Source organism: Corvus kubaryi, unplaced genomic scaffold (assembly GCF_017639235.1).
Source record: "Corvus kubaryi isolate FWS band 111438036 unplaced genomic scaffold, C.kubaryi_AGA036_p1.0 37398, whole genome shotgun sequence".
Lineage (NCBI taxonomy): Eukaryota > Metazoa > Chordata > Aves > Passeriformes > Corvidae > Corvus > Corvus kubaryi.
This window is the reverse complement of record NW_024581137.1, coordinates 15,603,224-15,623,755: the sequence shown is the minus strand read 5'-3', so window position 1 is coordinate 15,623,755 and position 20,532 is coordinate 15,603,224. Positions and strand designations below refer to the sequence as shown.

Below are 20,532 nucleotides of genomic sequence, written 5' to 3'. Positions count from 1 at the left end.
GAGCAACCTTCTCAAAGCCAGTGAGCTACTGTAAGAGCAACAATAAAAATGTGAGTTCCAGGACTTGTTCACTAGAAATTTTTTTAGAGATTGGAGGCCAAAAAAGATAAGCAGTTCCAAAGGGGAAGTAAAGGAATACTCCAAGGGGAAAAAAAACCCACACAAATTAAGCAAATAACTGCCCAGCAAGGGTCTTAAAGAGCATACCTGTCACAAGATTTATCCAAGTATTTTATCTGAGGGACTGAAAATTTTAACCCACATGAAATGTTGTTTTAAATAATTACTCTGATTTCACAGTGATAATGTGGAAGAGGACAAACAAATGAGGGGAAGGAAGCTGAAAAGTGGACTGGCTGAGCAGCAAAGAGAAACAGTATTGCCTAGCTCTTGGTTCTGAGCTCATCCTCATGGCCATGCTATAGTTTGGAACAATTCCAAGCACTGAGAAGTCAAAACAGAACAGGTAGGTTGAAGCATTAGGAATGCTCAGCAATTCCTTTGTATTTTAACTTCATCCTTACACCCCAAAAGAGAAAAATATTACAGGAAAAAAAGGAACTGAATTATGATTTCATTTAAAAGAATGTAAACAGTAATTTGAAAACAAAGGGCGACGCAATTTGTTGCGTAGTCACACAACATTCCTCTTGGATTTGAAATGCACCGGCGGCAGTTCCACCCCTTCTGAAAGTACAGCCTGACGTCTCACAGTTCAGCCTGAGCAGCTGCTGGAGCTACAAAGCCTTTTTTCCTCTTCTGTCAGCATGGGTGTGATATGGCTTCCCAACCCATCTAGGATCCTGTGTTTTTCTTTTCACATTATTCTCATTCTTCTTCAACAGACTACTGCAGCACGAGAACTGAAGTTTGTGGTTGTAGTAAGTAGATTTGTTCTCTGTTTTGTTGTGGGGAATACAGGGACAGAATTACATGTCTGTTGAATCAGACAAGGTGTGCAGTTGCTTTGCCTGTCTTCAAACTTTAAAATAACTACTGCTGCCCTTTTGCTTACTGAGCTTAAAGACCTTACTTAAAGAAAGACAAAAATGTCTCTAATTATTAGAATTTTCATCTCCTAAGCTCCAGTTATTATACCAAGATAACTGACTTTGTGGTAGATGCATAGTGCAGAGGAGTTAAGAGATGCAAAGTCTACATTTACCTATTCTTCCTTAGTTTAAGCTGACACTCCAATGCATAATGTGAGAGCTGGTGATTATGGACTACCTCTTCTATGCTTGGAAGCTGAAGCTTATGATGTTACAGAAGTTACCACCCAAAAACAAACACAAATTTCCATTTCACAATAACTGTGTTGTCACAGCAGTACACTGAGAAACAGAAATAGATAGGCATTTTTATGTAGAGATTTGACATGTGTTGCATTAACTTCAGTTAGGCTGCAAACGGACTTTAATAATTCTTTTGCTGGTCCATTTCCTATTTCAAAGTAGCTAAACACTACTTCAATGCCACTTTCTCAAATATCTCTAGAAAAAGAGAGATTAGTTCAATGTAATACTTTGGATCATGAAGGTTGAACCATAGTCCTTTTCATTCTTTTTTTTTAAATAAAAGGTATAATGATAAAGAATAGTGAGCCCAAAGGAATATTTTCTATACAGAGTTGAGGGGATTGGAATAAATTTTTATAAATAGGCACTTGAAGATCTTCTCCTTCAGCCTTTCTCTGAGACATTATGCGTGCATACAGGTAAGAGGCAGAAATACTGTGTTCCAAACATACCATCTGACCCTAGATAAAGTATTTCATGCACAGTTGTCTATTGGCTGCACTGTAGATGCACAGCTTGGAGGGAGGCCAGAGTGCACAGGAAAAACCAGTTCCTACTTCTGCTGAGACACCACACATAGCAGGGACCCAACGCTAATTCCAGTAACATTCTGTATATAGCAATATACTTAAATGTTGTTTCAATGATAACAGGGAGAAATGGACACACAGATGAAAGCAGCACGCCTTGGAGCATTAACTCCTTGAGAGGAATGAGATTTTTATTGAATTGTAGCTGTTACTGTGTTCTGACAACATCATGGTTTTGCAGAGAGTTACTGGAAATGCTTACCATTATGGAGATAGAGGCTTCTTATCCAAAATCATCTGCTTACCATAACTGCAGCCACCTAACAAAAAAACCCCCAAATTTTAGGGTAGCTTGTCACAATAAATATTAAAATAGTCAAAAAATTTCATTTAACCTGTCTTCCTTTTAATCCTGTTACTTTTGTTTAGGCTGACCAATCACCTAAAAAGTTACAATAGGTTTAATCTTATCACAGTATACATTTTCTTTTCTCAAGGCATCATTTACGTATACTCTAATTTTGCCTTTTGAACTCATTAATTGAATTTTCGTAGGAACAGAATTACTAGCATAAATAAATAGAATAGGAACTGACCCCAGAGCATATCACTGATATAATGGGATATAATGGGGATATTGCTACAGTCAAAGCAAGTCTAAAAGGCATCTTTCTGAGATAATTGAACAGCCATTCTCCAGCTCTCCTATGTAAGTTACTACATTTTCACCTGGGAGTATTACTGCATTGTGAAAATTGTCACAATGACTTTTTAAAACTTTCTTAGCAGAACTGCACAATATAAAATACATCTGCAGAGGAGAAGAAAAACAGATAAATGCTCGCTTTTGCTCACTTCTAGAACTGTGCTGTGCCTGAGAAACTGTCTCACTCTCTCCTCACAACTTCCAACTTCGTGCTGATTCTGTGCGTTTTGATTATTGGCCACAAGTCCTTTTGTCTGAAAAGCCCTAATTCAAGCCAATTTGTGGAAAGGCTTTTTAAATTTCCTTGTTTACATGTAAACACTAGCCTTCACCATAACTCTTTTGCACTGAATTTAAGATTAAAGGCAGAATTTAAATTTAAAGAACTTTAGGACAATCAGGCACCCAAGTAGAAATGAAATACTGATTTATTGCCTCTGTTTAAAGAAGTTCTTCCCTGTAACTTCTGCCTCTACACACGCACACATTTCACCTGTCATATAGACAAAGAGGTGTGGTTGCTGAGGTACTGTGATTTCATCATGTCTTTCTTACAACTCAGGATAGGAAGTGTTGACTGAGCGTGTTGTCTCTGAGCGTGATTAGTCTAATCAAGCTAAGCCATCTGAAACTTTGACTAAACATGCTCAGTATTTCTACATCTCTGGTTTCCCTGAACTGGCAGATTGATGGTTCCACTTGACTTTTGTTTCTTCATTCCTATTGCTGGCTTCAAAGTAAGAAATCTTTTTGTTTGAAGTCTGTTAATTAAAGTGTCTGCAAGAGGCTCACTATCACTCAGAGACAGATACTTCACTGGCATTTCTAAAGGAAGATCTTATGTATATATGTGTATATTACATGTGCCATGTTCTCAGTTCACCCTCTCCCCTGCACCAGTTTGCCTCCAATATGATTTTTCACCTGACAACAATGGAAGCAAATGCTGGCCAAAGTCTGAGTCATGTGACCATTTTCATATGAAGTGATCACACTCACAAAGTTACCAAGAGTGAATGGATGAACCCAGACACCAAATCAGGTTCAAGCTGTATCAGAGGGGAACGAAAGGGTAATGGATTTGGTAATTATCCACCTATTGCTTTTGAGAACTGAGGCAAAGCACTTCAAAAAGGAGTGCCAAAATTAATATAGTAAACAGATTTGCTTTGCTCTTCTTGTGTACATTCCCCTCACCCTCCCTTCTTTCTTGATTTCTGGTGTCTTTTCACCTTTTATGAGGCTTCCTTTCTCCTTTTCTCTCATTCTGCCATGTTCTGTGTCTTCTGAAAGGTCAGGAAGGCAATCTGTAGGCCAGGAGTAATAAATGCTGCAGAACAAATGTTTTTAAGTTAATTTGAAGAAACAAATCATTTTTAACAAAGCTGAAATTATGAGTGTTCAGAAACACATATTGATGAGTAAGGCAAGATCTGCAGGAATACACCTTCTTTTCCTATCAAGTGTTCTAATGAACACCTATAATCTGGTGTTCTAATGAAAAACACAGTTTCAAATTTTTAAAAAAGTCTCCTAAGACGTAGCTATGAGTGAATAAGTTAGTCTTTTAGGTTAAGTGGTTGTCCACACTGTCATTGTTTCATTTGCAACTGCAGCTTAAGCAAGGTCATTTTCAGAAGTAGCAAGGTTTGAGCACATACAAAAATCACTTGGCTAAGAAGCTTTGTCCTTCAATTCCTAAAAACAGGGTTCTGCTTTTTTAAGTGTTTGTTCCCTACTTGCTGCTCCAGCTTAGTATTCATATCATATTTATGTGACACCTTGCAATGAGGTGCAGAACTACGAACAAGGAGGTGAACTCTTTCTTACTTTGTGTGGACTTAAAGAAACTGTGCTTCTTTTTAGAAGAACACACCCTCCACTCCTTCAATTTCTTAAGGTTACAAAGAAATGAAATACTATTCTTTATATCTCCTGCTCATATATTCAATATATCTTTTGATCTTGATCTTTTTGCACACTAACCTCTATTCAGGTAAAATGCTACTCTGTTCCAGCTTGTTGAAAGCTTTTAGGGGTTGAGTGTTGTGACTTGTAGAATGACTGTTGTGACACGCTCAGGGTTATGTCATACTTTAAACATAAAACATCACAAACCAGTATTTAAAATCTAACACATTGTCAGTGATTTTTCAATAATAAAAAGGGCATATTTATTGGCCAAGTGTGGATCTATTGTTAAATACTGCCTAAAATAGACATAAAAAATAGTCATTTAAACATGTCAGTCAGTTCGAGCAGCTGTCAGTTACCCATAGAAATGCTTTTCTGTGAAGTTGAATAATTTAACAAGAGAGGATGCAGCTATATTGTAATAGGGAAATAAACCTTCATTCTTCACACAGGCACCAGCGTGTCCAGAAAAACTTATGAATCCTACCTGACACCTATGTATGCCAGCATAAGGAAATGTGCAGCAGTACAAAAGTCCTTCTCATTCATTTTTCTTGCACACAACTGAATCAGCCACCAGACACTGTAGCTCTTTACTTATTCTCCTGTTCACTATGGGTACACTGAGAAATTGTTATCAAGAACCAACTGAGATTCCAAATTAGTAAGAAAATAGATTTAAAGATAACTAAAAATTGCATAGAGAAGGAAAATAAAACCCCAAACAACAAACTTTATGATGAGGGTGAAAAATCCTCCTTGATTTGCTGCAAAATATTCATTTTGGGTTGCCGACATTGTCAGTGAAATTCAACTAGCAAAACAAAAAACATAATAAGCAGTCTTCTACATGGTTCTAATGGTAACTTATACTCTAGCAAACTTTGTTGTCTATTATAGAAAATGAACAGAGGGAGAAATCTAATTATATTTGCCTTTAATGGATAGTATTTTCCATCTCTGAAGTACCTGCTCTAGCACAGGTTTGTTCACATTAATAGAGAAAGCTGATGGAAAGGGTGTGTGTTGTAATTAAAACATTAAGTCACACCACTGGTGTTTACTTTGAAAAATATAAATATGAAACACTTCCCAGTGGGAGTGGCAAACTAACTAGAGTGCACAACCCTCTCTGATGTCTAGGTAAGAATGATGTGGCTTAATGAGGCAGTGGAGAGTATTAACTATAAACAAATTATATACCACTGAGGTTTTAAGGAATAAATGTAATTTTATTAACAAATATACCAGGCTGCTACATTGTCATTTTATTGTGCTAAGTCAGGAATTAAGCTGATGATGGGAACATTGATAAGCAAAGGTAAATTTTTCCAAAAGTTTGAATCAGCATCCTGGCAGCTTGTCTGGAGCCCTGGGAATTTGTATTCCAGCATTTCCTTTCATATGAAACTTCTATGAATTTAATTTTTCTGAGCCCACACATCATATGCTTAGGGGGGATAATTCTGTTTTTCAGAATATTTTAATTTAGGGTTGTCATTTTCTTTGTATGCTGGAATAAAAATACAAAAAAGGTTCATTTAATTTTTTTTTTATTAAAAATAATATGATTGAATGCATCACACTAATATTGACCATGCTGGAGTGTCCAGGATAGTAAAGGAACCAAACTCTTTGCTCTCACGGAATTTGATAGAATTTGATAGAAATAAAATCCTACAGATTTTCAAAAATATTTTTATACGTGTATGTAGAAGTATTAATAATGGAAGTATTAATTAAGATAACAATGTGAATGTTTATACTCTTTCATCTTTATATTTTAGGATGATTGAGAAATTGAGCATAAGATCCATGTGTACATAGAAATACTTTTAAAGATACTTCTATGAAAAAAACAGTTACTGGAAAATTTCAAATGTCTATGACAAAGAAATGAAATACTAATCTAAGTACATCAGTAACTGGCTTAATATTCAGAAGTGCTGAGTTTCCAAAATTCAGTCAGATTTCCTGTCTAGAGGCCTAGCTGTGAACGCAATCCCAACATCAACATCTTGGGTGATTAATTTTATGTTCTAGGAGGAAGAATCACCAGGCTTATGCCCACTTAATTCCTATCTAATTATACATATTCTTGAATGCAAAGGATGTATTCACATCCTACTTGACCAGGCTTCTGCAGACTCTCCAATGTTTTCACTTGAAAAATTACACTGGAAGTATAATGTATGCTTGACTCCTAGTTAGATAAGAAAGGATTGTTAACAGTAATGAACTCAAGGGTTTTTTACTGGTTACATTGTTAGGTTTTCCGACATGGTGACCGAACGCCAATTGTAAACTTTCCAACTGATCTACACAAAGAAAGCGAATGGCCCCAGGGGTTTGGACAGCTCACCAAGGTAGGTTGACTTCCTTAGAAGAACTTGCAAATGCTACTAAAAGAGGAAGTGGGGAGATGTTTTTTGTGTGTGTCACTAAAGCATTTGCAAATCCCAAGTTCTGATAGTTGCTATTAGCAAATACCAAAACCAGTAATTCATAAACACTTTACAATGTTATTAATTCAGCTATTGTTGAATTGAAATCTTGTTCACCATAACTTTATAACTACCTTCCTAAAAGCAACAGCTTCTTGATAGTGTGTCTGCATTCAAATAAATGGCAAGTTTAAACACTGTACTGTTAACATTGATGAAGTTCTAATGACCATTAAGCACTGAGCCCTGAGTCCACATCTCATCATTGGACTGACAACCACAAAAAACCAGAAGACTCGCAGGAGAAGGTTGCTTCTGGGGACAACGTGTCTTCTAAGAAGGCCACTTGTTGCCCAGAGTTTCACTAGGATGCTCTGAACCTACTTGTTGCTCTGGCATTTTAACATCAAGCCTTAGCTCTTTGACCGTATTTGACATATGAAGCTCTGGAGCATAAAGAAGCCAATGCATTTCCTAATAACACTTTGTCATAGTGCAGAAGTATGAAACAGAGACAGTTCACTGTTTAATGTTTGAAGGGAGGCTTGAAATATCTGTAAAATTCAATCACTGAAACAATGTATTACTATCTTAGGTACCTAGCTTATGTAGTAAGAAGAAGTTCCTGCTTTGGCATTGACTTTTTTGAGAGCTTTTTGCTATTTTGCTATCTTTTTAGGAACAGTAGTAAGAATGTATTTCTCTGATAGGAAGAAGTTTAAAAGTTCAGCTCAAGCTTTAGAAATTAATAACAGAAAAGACAGTGTGCAACCTAAGACAACTGCAGGCACACCAAGGCAAAGACAGAAGAATGCTACTTAAGGCATGAAATGTAAGCCACAAATTTACAAGGTTGAACAAATAACAGAGCAATGACAATGATAAATGCTAGGTTGTCAGTCATCCTCTCTCAGCTGTCACTAAGTGACATACATTGTAAAGGACAACGTTGATCAGTGTCTACAGATCTACAGCACCGTGGAAACAGTATTTGTATAGAATCAGGAGCATTGCCTTTCTGTAGCAGATTTTGCAATCTTAGCATTTCAGAACATATAATTTCTTCATAGATATAAGTGAACATTTCTGTTAAAAATTCTAGATCACCTGAAACATACACAGTTGTTCTGGTTTTGGCTGAGAGAGAGCTGGTATGGGGCTCTGTTTTGGTTTTGTGCTGAAAACAGTGCTGATAATGCAGGGATGTTTTTGTTACTGCTGAGCAGGGCTTAAACAGATTCAAGGCCTTTTCTGCTTCTTGTACCACCCTGAGTTTGTCTGGGGGTGCACAAGAAGTAGGGAGGGGATACAGCTGGGACAACTGATGTCCACTGACCAAAGAGATATACTGTACCATATGGTGCCATGCTCAGCATATAAAACTTGGTGGAGAAGGAGAAAGGGGCAGACATTCATCTTGATGTCATTTGTTTTGCCAAGTAACTGTGATGGAGCCCTGCTTTCCTGGAGGCTTAACACCTGCCTGTCCATGGGAAGTGGTGAATAAATTCCTTGTGCTGCTTTGCTTGCATGTTTGGCTTTTGCTTTGCATATCAAACTGTCTTTAAACCCCTGAGTTTTCCCACCTTCACTCTTCTGATCCTCTCCCTGATTTCAACAGGGGAGAGTGAGTGAGCAGTTGTGTGGTGTTCATTTGCCAACTGGGGTTAAACCACAATAACAGTATGTTGTACAGTTAATGACCACTTAAAAGCTGATTGCTAATGACAAAAAAAAAAAGATAAGACATTTCTACATTAAAACCCTCCAGTCACCTTAATCTGGTAGTCACCCATATGCTTGCCTTACAGATTGGAATGCAGCAGCTATTTGAACTTGGACAGTACATGAGGAAAAGATATTCCAGCTTCTTGAACAGCACATACAACCGGCAAGAGGTATAGAGCAGATCTGTCTGGAGCACATTTCTCTGGCATAGCAGAACTATGGACTTATAAAAGCACATTATCATACTCATTTCATTAATGGAGAAATTAAGGTAACAGAAGAACATTTTTGAAAGTCAGACTTATGACAAGTTAAAAACAGAATAAAGTCTAACTTTCAGCTCTTAATTCTGTTTGGGTCTTTCCCAGCCTAATTTTCCCACACTGAACAGCTCCACACCACCGAATGAGTTGGGAATTTATACAGTGACCCATTATTGTTTTACCTTGTTGAAAGATAAATGCCTATCCAGTCATGTGATGGGCCATGCTTACATACTTCATCCTGTAAAAGAGAGGTCTAACAGCTGTTTGGATGTGATTATCATACACTAAAGATCCATCATGGGGAAGACACCACTAACATTTTGATCTATATAGGAGGGATGCATTATGGGAAGGTATGAAAGACCTTTGCTATGCTTCCAAGAGATGTTTATGTTTTTAAGTACCTTAATATTCCTGACGTATCACTGATAGATCATAGAATCATTTATGTGGGAAAAGACCTTTATGAATTTCAAGACCAACTGTTAACCTGTCCACCACTAAATCATGTCCCCATGTCTACATGTACCAATGTTTTTCTGAATTTCAAAAGATAGAGAACTTTCTTCTTTGAAATGATGCTTTCTTATTCTCTCAGTTCAGTCTGAGGGTTAGATTCCAAATTAAAAGATGCTTTGGCAATTCCATTTATGAAACTGAAGTAGGGCCCCGGAAAGCTGAGTTATGGTTTCACTGTTTTGACTTTATGTAAACACATAAAACTGGAAACAAGAAGTCAGGATTGACAAGTTGGGTAAAATTTCCCTATTATTATTACAGTTTCCATTTCATCTTTAATTCTTTGCCATTCTATTTTCAGTTTTACATCCAAAGTACAGATTATGATCGCACCATTATGAGTGCCCAGTCATACCTTTCCGGCCTCTTTCCACCAACTAGCAGCCAAATTTGGAACCCTGAGCTTCTCTGGCAACCCATTCCAGTTCATATTTTTCAAAAATCAGCAGAGCAGGTGAGTACTGGCTAGAAGCATTCTATAAAGTCTTAAACTTTCACATAAGCAAAAAAAAACAGAAAAAAAAGGAAAAAAGCTAAAAAACATTTTCATGCTTTTTGAGTTCAATATAACAGAAAATACCAAATGCAGCTACTGGCTGACAAGTATGTCATAGGTCAACTGTAATAGCTACATGAAAATCCTCCTTCCATAGTTGCAGAATACCTGAATAGTCATATACCCTACCATTTTCTCCAAGGTCATTCCTTCTGACCAGAGCACTTTCGGACAGTATTCTGGGGAAGTTGCCCTAAGTCTTTACAGGAAACAAGCGCTTTTCTAAACACCACTCAACTGGGCAGATCTTGTCTCTTTGGCAAGTTTGTTCCATAGTTTATTCAAGGAATTGAATTTTCCCCAGCCACTGTAATGACCTCAAAATTATTACCTTCCTATTCTGGTAGCATTTAGGCATTCTAATTACAGACAAGGGCTCTTTTATGCTCAGTGCTATAGAAACATTTAACGAAACCCTAGCACTTCTCTTGCAGATCATAAGAGTAGACCTACCTGAATAATAGGTCCTGTAGAAAAAGTTTTCATGTAGCTCTCTCTGGCTGACTCAGGTTTAGATTTTAATTTCACTTGCTCGTGACAAGGACTGCGTAAGGAACAGTGTATCCAACAGAAAGCCTCGTTTATTTCTGGCTTTAAGGACAGAAGTTGACTTTAAGGAAATTTGTACAAACCCCCTATTACATAACTGCCTGTCACCAACATCAGAGGATGGACTCAGTCTTCAGGGGGCTGCCACACCCCTCCCCCTTTGATGTTCCTTCATTCTTGGCCACCATGTTTGAAAGCAGGTACAGAGAAAAAGGGTTTCTGCAAACTGGATTAGGAAACGTGTGATTCAGCCAGAAATTTAGCCCTGTTCCTCAACAGAAAAGAATGCTGTCACTGTTATTTAAATGTGGGACACCAGAGGAAATTCTTTCAACAGAAGACAAAAAAGCATCAAAGTGGTCAGAGCTTTGTCCATATAGTACCTCAAAGCCCTTAGGGGAATCACAGTGCAATGTAATAACCTGTTTGGGGAAGGCAAGCTCATTTGTAGGAGTCTCTAGTACCTCATCACTTCTGTGGCTGCTTCAGGAATGGGTATTGACACTTCTCTCAAACACACCTCTGCAGCAACTCAAAATGCCTTTTATATATGCAAATCACCTGGAAAAAACATTGTTCCCTTGTTAAACCAAGCAGATGTTTGAAGGTATTTTCAAGCCCCAAGCAACACAAAGTGGGAAACTGAAGCCAGGTATGGTCCTGTAAAAAACCATAATCACAGCTTATTTTTAAGCCACTGAGATCTATCAAGACTTGACAGGCAACAGTAGAGTACTGCTTAATGAAGCCAAAGGGAGTGGCTTAATTAATAACAACTAGATAGGGATAATTAAGACATACAGTGAGAGAAACATTTGTTATTGTGTAATTAAACAACATTCCCCAGTTTCATATTGCAGCTTTGAGCCTTCGTCCTCCAATGTGCTGCTGTTACAGAAAAATTACACCCTTGGAAATCCATCCAAGTGAAAGTGGGCTACGGTCAGTTGGTGGCTGCTGCCAACTTCACCTTGGAGACATGCTGGAAGTGCAGTCTGTTAATGTTATAAGATAATACTAGTGCTGGGTCAAAAATGCCCTGGTGATGTGACATAAAGTGCTGAACCACCACAAGCTTGTTTTGTTCATCACGGCTTTTCACTGGCACTTTATGCTGTATCAGGTATCATTTGTCTTTCTGCAATCGATACAAACCATACTTGACAGAGCTCAGAGTTTGAAGGATGCGTGTATTTACATGTTGTTCAGATCAAATATGTACTATCATGTGACCTTGTAATGCATACACTTGGAGTAATTAAAGTGAACCATATCTCTAAAGAACAGAGCCTTGAGGCTGATAGCCTTTTGATATTTCAGGAGCACAATTTATTTGTCACTCTCGTTTCAAGTTCTGTCTATGAAGTGCTATTTAAAATGCTTACCAAAGTGTACTGGGAGAGCTGGATGTGTAGATGCAGAAGCAATTTAGGTTCCAGGACCAGGTGGAGTTAAGTTATATCTGGGGGGATTCAGAAAATGAGAGGGAAATGGCTTCTTAAAATTTCTCGCCATGGACCCTGACCCATTTGTCAAAGCAATCCCCTGACAGACATGTGCAATTTCTTTTTGCCAAAATCAGTTCAATTGAGGGAAATCAACCTATCATGGTATCAAGTAGCCATTGAAAAGTCAAACTACCACAGTCTATCACCTATGTAAACTCAATTCATGATTAAGGTACCCAAACAAACAATTATTGAGTAGATCAAGCACAGCCATGAATCTACCTAAAAATACTACTCCATTAATCTCAGCAACAGAAAAAACAGAGGAGTGTTGATAATTTTAGAACTATTCTAAGTTTTGCTTTTCATGTTTCAGAGGCTGAATTTTCCTCTGCCCAACTGTCCCCGTTTTGATGAACTTCAGCAAGAAACACAAACATCTAAAGAATTTCAAAATAGAATACAACCATACATGGTAAGAGAAAATAAACAAAAAAACCCCCCGAGTTGTGAGAAAAAGGAAGGTAATTAAGTCATAGAAGTTATGGAATTGCATTTTTATCTTTTGTTAAAATGCAAAAATAAATTGAAAAAAATTAAAACCCTGTTTAGGTTACATACTAGAGAAAGGTTTTTCACCCAGAGGGCAGTCAGGCACTGGAACAGGCTCCCCAGGGAAGTGGTCACAGCACCAAGGCTGACAGAGATCAAGAAGCTTTTGGACAACGCTCTCAGGCACACGGTGTGATTCTTGGGGTGTCCTGTGCAGGGCCGGAGCTGGACTCAATGATCCCTGTAGGTCCTTTCCAACTCAGCTTATTCTGTGATTCTGTGAGAATTCTGTGAAAAGGTTGGGTGTTAGTGAATCTATCTGCATGTATGCTTGAGTATTTGTAGTATACTCTTCACTTTTTCCCCACAGGGTTTTTTACAAACAATGGCCGTTAACACAGGGCTTGAACTAAACCACCTTAAAATACTGGACAATTTCCAGCTCTGGAATACATATGATACTCTACTTTGTGAGGTAATAATAAATCAATAGGTGCTGGGGAAGAACGTAACTCCAGCGTCGGGGTTTCAATTAAACTAGGCAATGTGTTTTCACTGGAATGAGTTGTCTTCTCTCCTACATTTCTTTTTTTCTTTTTCTTTTTTTTTTTTTTTTTTTAAATTTGAATCTAAGTTATATTGTAGTGCTTTGGTAAGAGATAACTGCAAAGCATGGTATACACCTTGGGAGACTGTCATTTCCATTTCATGTTTTAAGCACTGTTACCATTCCCATTATTTCCTTTTCCCCCTTCCCAATATGCTGCTATAGAATTATTCAAGTGTGCTGGCTATAATGTATTTCTGATTTTTAACGGAGAAATGAAATTATTAGCTTTAAACCATCAACATGTAAAAATGAAAATACTTAAGATTTTGAACATGAGAGATCATGAAAGATCATGACCTATCAGTTAAAAATTTTTGAGACGGTGATTGCTACCAGTTAAAAAAGCCCAAACTGACCCCAAGTATGGGATAATTCCATTTGGCCCCAGTCACTACCAGCAGTGTATTAAGGCTTTTGAACACATCCTCTACAAACAGGTAATTAAACATGATAAGACACTGTCACTGTTACTGTTACATGACTGGAGAGTGATACTCGTCTCTAGTTGCCCAGTGTTAGAACTGGTATGGGCACAACTGTATGGAAAGGCAGAAAAAATTAGATATTTATAACCTGAAGACCCAGAGAAAGGAAGAGAAGAAGACATATGTCTGCAATATTTCTCACCAAAAACATGTATCTCTATAGCAAGAACACATTTTACCTACAAGAAATCACCTTCACACAGGTGCTTCTGCTCTGCCCATTCACTCACTTCAGACTGACCCCCATTCCCACAAAATGTGTTTCAGGGCATGCTCCAGAGTAAAACCGCACTGAGCAAAGAATTGCAGAACAGCCTCAGAAAGTCTAAACTTAGTAGCGTGAGGGTAGATGATGGGATGATGGAAACCAATGAATTAAAAACATTCTTTTGTTTTCCTTTATCACTAGGGTATTCACAATTACACTCTCCCTGTATGGGCCACCAAAGATGTAATTGACAAGATGGAAAAACTGGCAGAATTGTCCTTACTCTCATTATTTGGGGTTTATAAAACAGAAGAGAAATCACGACTACAAGGAGGTAAATCAAAAAATGCATAGCTCTAAGAAAGGAGGAGATAATACCTATGATAAAATGCAACATCCTGTCACTTTACTAATGCAAAATTATTCAAACAAACCCATGATTTGAAACTATGGACATTGGATGCCGTATTAAGTAAATATGTGCTGAACATTGGCACTTGCATGGATAAGATACTGCAACAAGGTGCAAAAATTAATATCTTAATTTTTTCCAGATTATTTAAGGGATTAGGACTTTTAAAAATATAGAAATTAAGGGAATAAATCAGGCTCTCATGGTTATGATCATTACTTTTCTTACAGTAGGTTAGATTAAGTTGTTTCTCCAACATTTCCTTGAATTGTTTCCTGTTCTTTGTTTTTCCCTTTGATGTACTGGTTATATATTGTGTCAAAACACTGGCAACACATTGGTAGCTCTCTGAGTGATATAAAGCTGCTCCAAAACAGTCTGATCAGAATAGAAGCTGAGAGATTCCAGTTATGTCTATATTGCAAGAACTACAAGAACTGGGACTACTGCTTAGTTCCAAAATGGGGGCACACAGACTGTGCTGTACCTTCTGACACTACTTCAGGACACAACCCAGGAATTTATCATATGATTCCCAGGTATCCATGAGTAGGAAATCAAAACAATTGAGCTTGAATATTTGCAGGCTGGAACATTTGAGGCTAGGCTTTCTAATGCACCTACTGAGCAGCGTAGATCTAGGTAAAAAATTATTAGCAGATCTATCACCTAGGCATACACACCACTGGTCAAGACACACAGTAATTAGAGGCTCCAATCTGCAGTAAAGCCCACTAGCCGGCAGATGACCACATCACATGGCCAAGACTATTTATCTAATGTTCACTGGCATACCAGTTACATCCTCTTTGCTTAGAATGATATAAACTGTGCTTCACGGAATTTCTGCTGCCCTCACCCATTGGCTTTAGAATACCTTTGGGCTGGAGAAGTAGTACAAAAGAGCTTTGGAAAAAATGAAGAAGCAATAATGTGTTACTTGTTGGAAGTAAACAGTTAAAATACTTCTTTGCCATGTAGAGACCAGCACAGTTGTCATTATTTCAACACTACAAACAAACAAAAAAAAGGATGGAGAGGAGATCTCAGCATAACAGAACTGGAAGTGTCATTATCCCCAGTTCTCAGGATGGTTCTAGATGATTTCCTGTGATCCTGCCTCTTCACTTGACCTGGATGATGAATCATATATTTCTCCTCTGTAATATCTTCTCTGGAGTTACAAAATTTTAGTAAACTAAAAAATGAGTATGAGGCCTGAGTAGATGTCTTAGATTTGACAGTCACAATATTTTGTCTTTTTTGTTTCCATTCATACATTATACCTTCATTTTCCACTTCCTTTTTTCCCATCTTTTTAAGGTGTCCTTGTGAATATTATTTTAAACAGTATTAAACAAGCTGTCAATTCTTCAAAACCAAGAAAAATGGAGGTCTACTCTGCAGTGAGTATTTTCATCTTTCATAAATCTTGCTGTGATTTTACCAGTAAAGTAAGTTAAATGAAAGAATAATATAATACAGTTTAAGTCAGCTAACAAGCTGAACACCAATCAGTGCAAGAACACAGTATACGCATGAATCTCACCTCGGTTTCAGTTAAACTATATTTGGCAAAGAAAACTATGCATTTTACCATTCATTATTCCTACAACTTAATGGTGCAGTTTCTATTAGCTGCATCTTTCCTGAAGTGCTCCAAAGATACTGGCACATAGCAGAACTTCAGCTGTGCCTCCAAACCTCTCTGTGGGTTCTTTTTTATTACTACTATTATTATTTTATTTATTTTAGAGGGTGAAGAGGGCCACTTTCATCAGGCCAAGATCTGCTTAGCTCATTCATTATTCTGTCTCTAACAAGGGCCAAAGGCAGGGATGAATGTGAGAATAATGCCAGGAGAGAGTGATAAAACCTTCCAGCAATCTGTGTCTTAGCGACTTCCTGAAACAGAATCTCTCTGTGTTTAGTATCTCTTGACAGACTGTCTTCCATCAACTTACCTAATCACTTTTTAAATGCATTTATACTTTTGGATTCTGCAACATCCTGTGACAATGACTTCAATGTTAAAGAAAAACACACTTTATTCGCTTTTTCTGGGTCACTCATGAATTTACTATTGTCGGTCATTCCTCTTCCAGATTTCCTTTTCTAAGACAGAGTCCTACCCTATTTAATCTTTTCTCATATAGAAACTACTTGATACCTCAAATCTTTCTCACTGTCCTTTCTACACGTTTCTAGTGCTACTACGTTATTTTTGAAAAGGAAAAAAGCAGTGCATCCAGATTTTTCACTTCTGCTTTAATATCTTGAGTACAAGTATACTGTTATTTTTGAAACTGATCAGCCTAAAAAATTCCAGAACCTGAATAATAATTAAACCATAGCTGCTAGACTAGAACATAAATAGGTCTAGCAGATATATATATATCTAAAGATGCTTGCAAAATTTATTCATCAAAGTGTTTGGACTTCCTGCCTTCAGCTCCTGTTCCTATGATCCCTGCAAGATGGGGATAACGGGTAGATGAAGAAACTGCAGGTGGGTGGGTAACTGATCCCATAAAAATGGAAGTCAAACTGAGATTTCATAGTATGAATCCAAACAGAAGGAACAATTGAAAACATTCTGAAGTGGAAGTAAGGAGAATAGTTTTGCACACAACTATTTGTCTGGTATACTACCTGAAAAAAATTACTTGTACTTTCACTTGAAATGCCTTAGAATATACTACCTTACACTGCCTTAATCTGACCTTGGAACAAAAAACACTACTGAAGGAAGGAAAAGAGAAAATGCACTGAAAAACTAAATTTATTACTCAGACCACATCTTGCTTTCCTTCAGTATCTGTCTTCAAAATCCTGCCAGATGGTGTAAGACACATACTGCAGAAACTCTTTGGAAATGCCTCCTGCTGTCTGTAGTAATCAGTTAACATGTTTTTCCCAATGGTGAATATACTGAACACATTTTTATGGTCAAATTTACACAGGTTTTCTTTTATCTTGATTTCCACTTCCTCTCTACTCTTGTCTCATTACTCTGGGTGAATGGTAGTTGACTTAATTGAGTGTAAAGGGTGGATTTTTTTTTTCTCCAATAGCATGACACCACACTTGGGGCCCTCCAGATTGCTCTCAATATTTTCAATGGAAAACTGCCACCATATGCTGCTTGCCAGTTTTTTGAACTCTACCAAGAAAGCAATGGGCAAGTATCTTCTTATCTATGCAAGAAAGAGTGTTTAGAATTTGCTACCCTCTTCCCCAAAACCATTTTTCTCTCAAGTATTTGAGGAGATACAATTTTGATTTTAATGGCTACTTCACTGACCAGCACATAGGCACAAAGTTATATTAAAACTAGAGAAAATTATGTTTTCTGGATGTGCATGTGTGCTATGAAAGGCAGGAACAAGAGGTAAAACAAGCCTTATGAGAGGGAAGTAAATGGTAAAATACTTTTTCCCGATTCTTCACATGATAGCAAGAACATTTCCACGACATAACTCCCACAGTAAGCCAGTTGGCTTAGAAGAATCCAGGGCTGGTGCCATTCAAGGAGCCTTCAGAAGGAGCTTTTCAGCTGACTGGTGATCTGAGCAGTTAAATAACCAGCTTTGGCAAAGTGGGCTTTGCAGATGTCTTTCACAAAGCCTCCATTCTTGGAGAACAGGTTCTAGAGTAGGATGTTAGAGCCTATTTCCAACATTTTGTCTCAAAGTAGGAAACCTTCTATTTAAGAACCTTTTTTAAAAAGCTTTTCAATGTTGTTAATCAGGCAATATAGCATCGAAATGCATTATCGGAACGACACTTCAAAGGATCCTTATCTCCTCACTTTGCCAGGGTGCACCTCTTCTTGTCCACTTGAGAAGTTTGCTGAACTAGTTTCTCCTGTGATTACAGAAAACTGGTCAAAAGAATGTGGGAAGAAAGACAAAATGAAAGGTAGTGTAACAGTTCTGTATTTTCCACATAAGACATTAGCAGATATTTTATCAATGGCTCCAAACTTCATACCTTTCACAGAATCAATAGATTTCCCTTTAAGTGTGGGTCAGATTTACTATGGACAAGGAATATCAGTAGAAATTAAATTAGCATATTCACAAAAGGAGCTGCCTAAAGGCCATGGCCAAAACTAGATTTCCACTTGTTGAAAATGTCTAAGAGAAGTATGGATGTGGGTGTTATACAAGTGTCCTGTGCATGTTGGATACATCAGACTTTCTGCAGACGCAAAGCAAAAACGGCTTGCAAATGCATGGTAAGATTTGTGCATCTGTATTTCTGCCATATGCACTATGTACTGAGGATACCACTGTACTCAGTTGTACTGAGTGCAGCTGATCCATGCAAATATGGTGGCTATTTGCCTTGGACTACCAACACCTGAGAGCTGATAACCTCTTCCCGCCTGAATATTATTTCTGGGAGGGAGGAGAAGAGCAAGGCAATACATGTTACTTTTCAATAGTCCCATTATTTCCCCTGTCCTGCATATATTCACCATTTTGCTGATCCCTGATGAAACTACTTTTTCTTTTTCCATCAACTACACATAGTCCCTCCTGCCCTATGGAAATCTGGGAGTAAGATTTACCTATGTACAGGAAGCAATCTATAAATTTCCACGACTGAAGTATATGTTCTTATGTCGCATCTCTCAGTAAATGTGATCTTGCCAGAAATATTACCATTGTACATATATGTAATTAGACTGTTAGCTTTGCATCTAAAATGGTATATACGTATGTCTTTCATTAACTCCCTTTTCATTTATTTTTTGTTCTTCACAGATATTTTCATTGGATTTAATGTTGCTGTTGGCTTGTTGTCCATTTTTAACCTTGTACTGCTCTACCTCCTTTATCATTATGGACAATGCAGGCACAGAAACAATTACCAAGACATTTAAACTGGAGGTACAAAAATGAAAGAGAGAGCAGCTAGACATCAAGAAATACTTGAAGTTTCTGATATCCATCAGTTTGCTCAGTCAAAATAATCTCCAAAGCATATTCAATAAACCTGAACAGCTGAGGTATCTGTGGCCTAGCTCCTAAAATTCTAAATGCCTGCAGTGAGAAATGCTGTAGAAATACATTATTTTAGGAATTACTGGATGGATGGAATTACTCCAATTTATATCTTTATTCTACTACTTCTATTAATCAATCTTACATCAACCAGTGGGGTGAAGGAATGCTATTGCCTATGCTGGTTTTTTTACATTGCCTATTACCATTTAGCCCTCTGCTGCTCAGCAAGTCTTTCTTCAAAACTGCAGTCTGTAATATTTACCTTACTTCCCATAAATGGCTATTTTGTTGATGCACAGGAAAATGTTTTTAGGGAGCAGAGGCTGCAATTACTGTATGAAAAAGACTCATACCACCATTTGGACATACTGTTTCTGCCTTTATTCATGCAAATTTATGTATGATTTTTGACCTTGGTGTCTCGGTTTTGAAAGACAGGTGTCTGCTAAGGAAGGCAGAGGCCCCCTTGAAGTGGCAGATATAACCCCTTTTCCCTCTGAGTTATTATATTTTGAAATCAAGAGCCTTTAGGCGAAGATGTGGGAAATAGGAATAACAGTTCTTTACTATATATATATATATGTATATAACCAGTCAAACAAAACAACAACAACTATGGCAGTAACAGCAATCACAAACCCAGTGCCAGCCTTCTCGGCTGTCGGGCCCTTTCCCCTCGGGTGCAGTTCCGCTCGCAGCCGGCAGGGGCGCTGGCGGCTCCCGGTGAGCAGGGCAGGCGCGATGGTTCCCCCGCGGCTGCAGGGGGCGCTCCGGAGCGAGCTCGGGAAACCCGCGGCTCTGGTGCCCTGGGATCCCGGGAAGGATGGAACAAAGGCTTCACAAACCCCTGGGCAGCTGATCCCGGGCTCTCAGGAACAGCAGGCTGAAACAGCAGGCTAGAACGGCGGCTGGAACGGCAGGGACGGACGCAAATCCCGGGTGGCAGGCGAGATGTATCCAGATGGGAGAACCCCACGGAGGCCCAGGCAGGCAGGGCGAGCAGGGCTACAGCGTAGCGAAAACTCGAAGCAGCAGCGGGGCAGGGCAGCCACAGCCCGGTCTCCAGCAGGGCAGGGAAAGCGGCTTTTGGGGTCCCGGCGTTGCTTCCAGCAGGAAGAAAGAACGGCCAAAAAGAAAGAAGCAGCAGCTCCTTTCTCTGCAGCTTCTCTCTCCGGACGCTCAGAGTGAACTGACCCCACACCCAGGTGTAGACAAAAGAGTAGCCAGGTCCGCCCCACTCCCCTTTTGTCTTTCTTAAGTACAGCTATTTGTCCCCTAGCAACATGCATATG

At 38.3% G+C, this 20,532-nt stretch overlaps 1 protein-coding gene across 1 annotated transcript; it reads left to right on the top strand.

Annotated features, from left to right (window-relative positions):
* The first annotated feature begins 683 nt into the window (after positions 1 to 683).
* On the top strand, positions 684 to 19,245 carry ACP3 (acid phosphatase 3). Its single transcript, XM_042043886.1, has 11 exons — positions 684 to 881; positions 6,719 to 6,814; positions 8,704 to 8,790; positions 9,707 to 9,859; positions 12,335 to 12,433; positions 12,881 to 12,985; positions 14,015 to 14,147; positions 15,549 to 15,631; positions 17,300 to 17,406; positions 17,977 to 18,146; positions 18,998 to 19,245. Exons 1-11 carry the CDS (start codon positions 768 to 770, stop codon positions 19,114 to 19,116), a joined length of 1,266 nt encoding a protein of 421 aa, XP_041899820.1. The 5' UTR covers positions 684 to 767; the 3' UTR covers positions 19,117 to 19,245.
* The last annotated feature ends 1,287 nt before the right edge of the window (positions 19,246 to 20,532 follow it).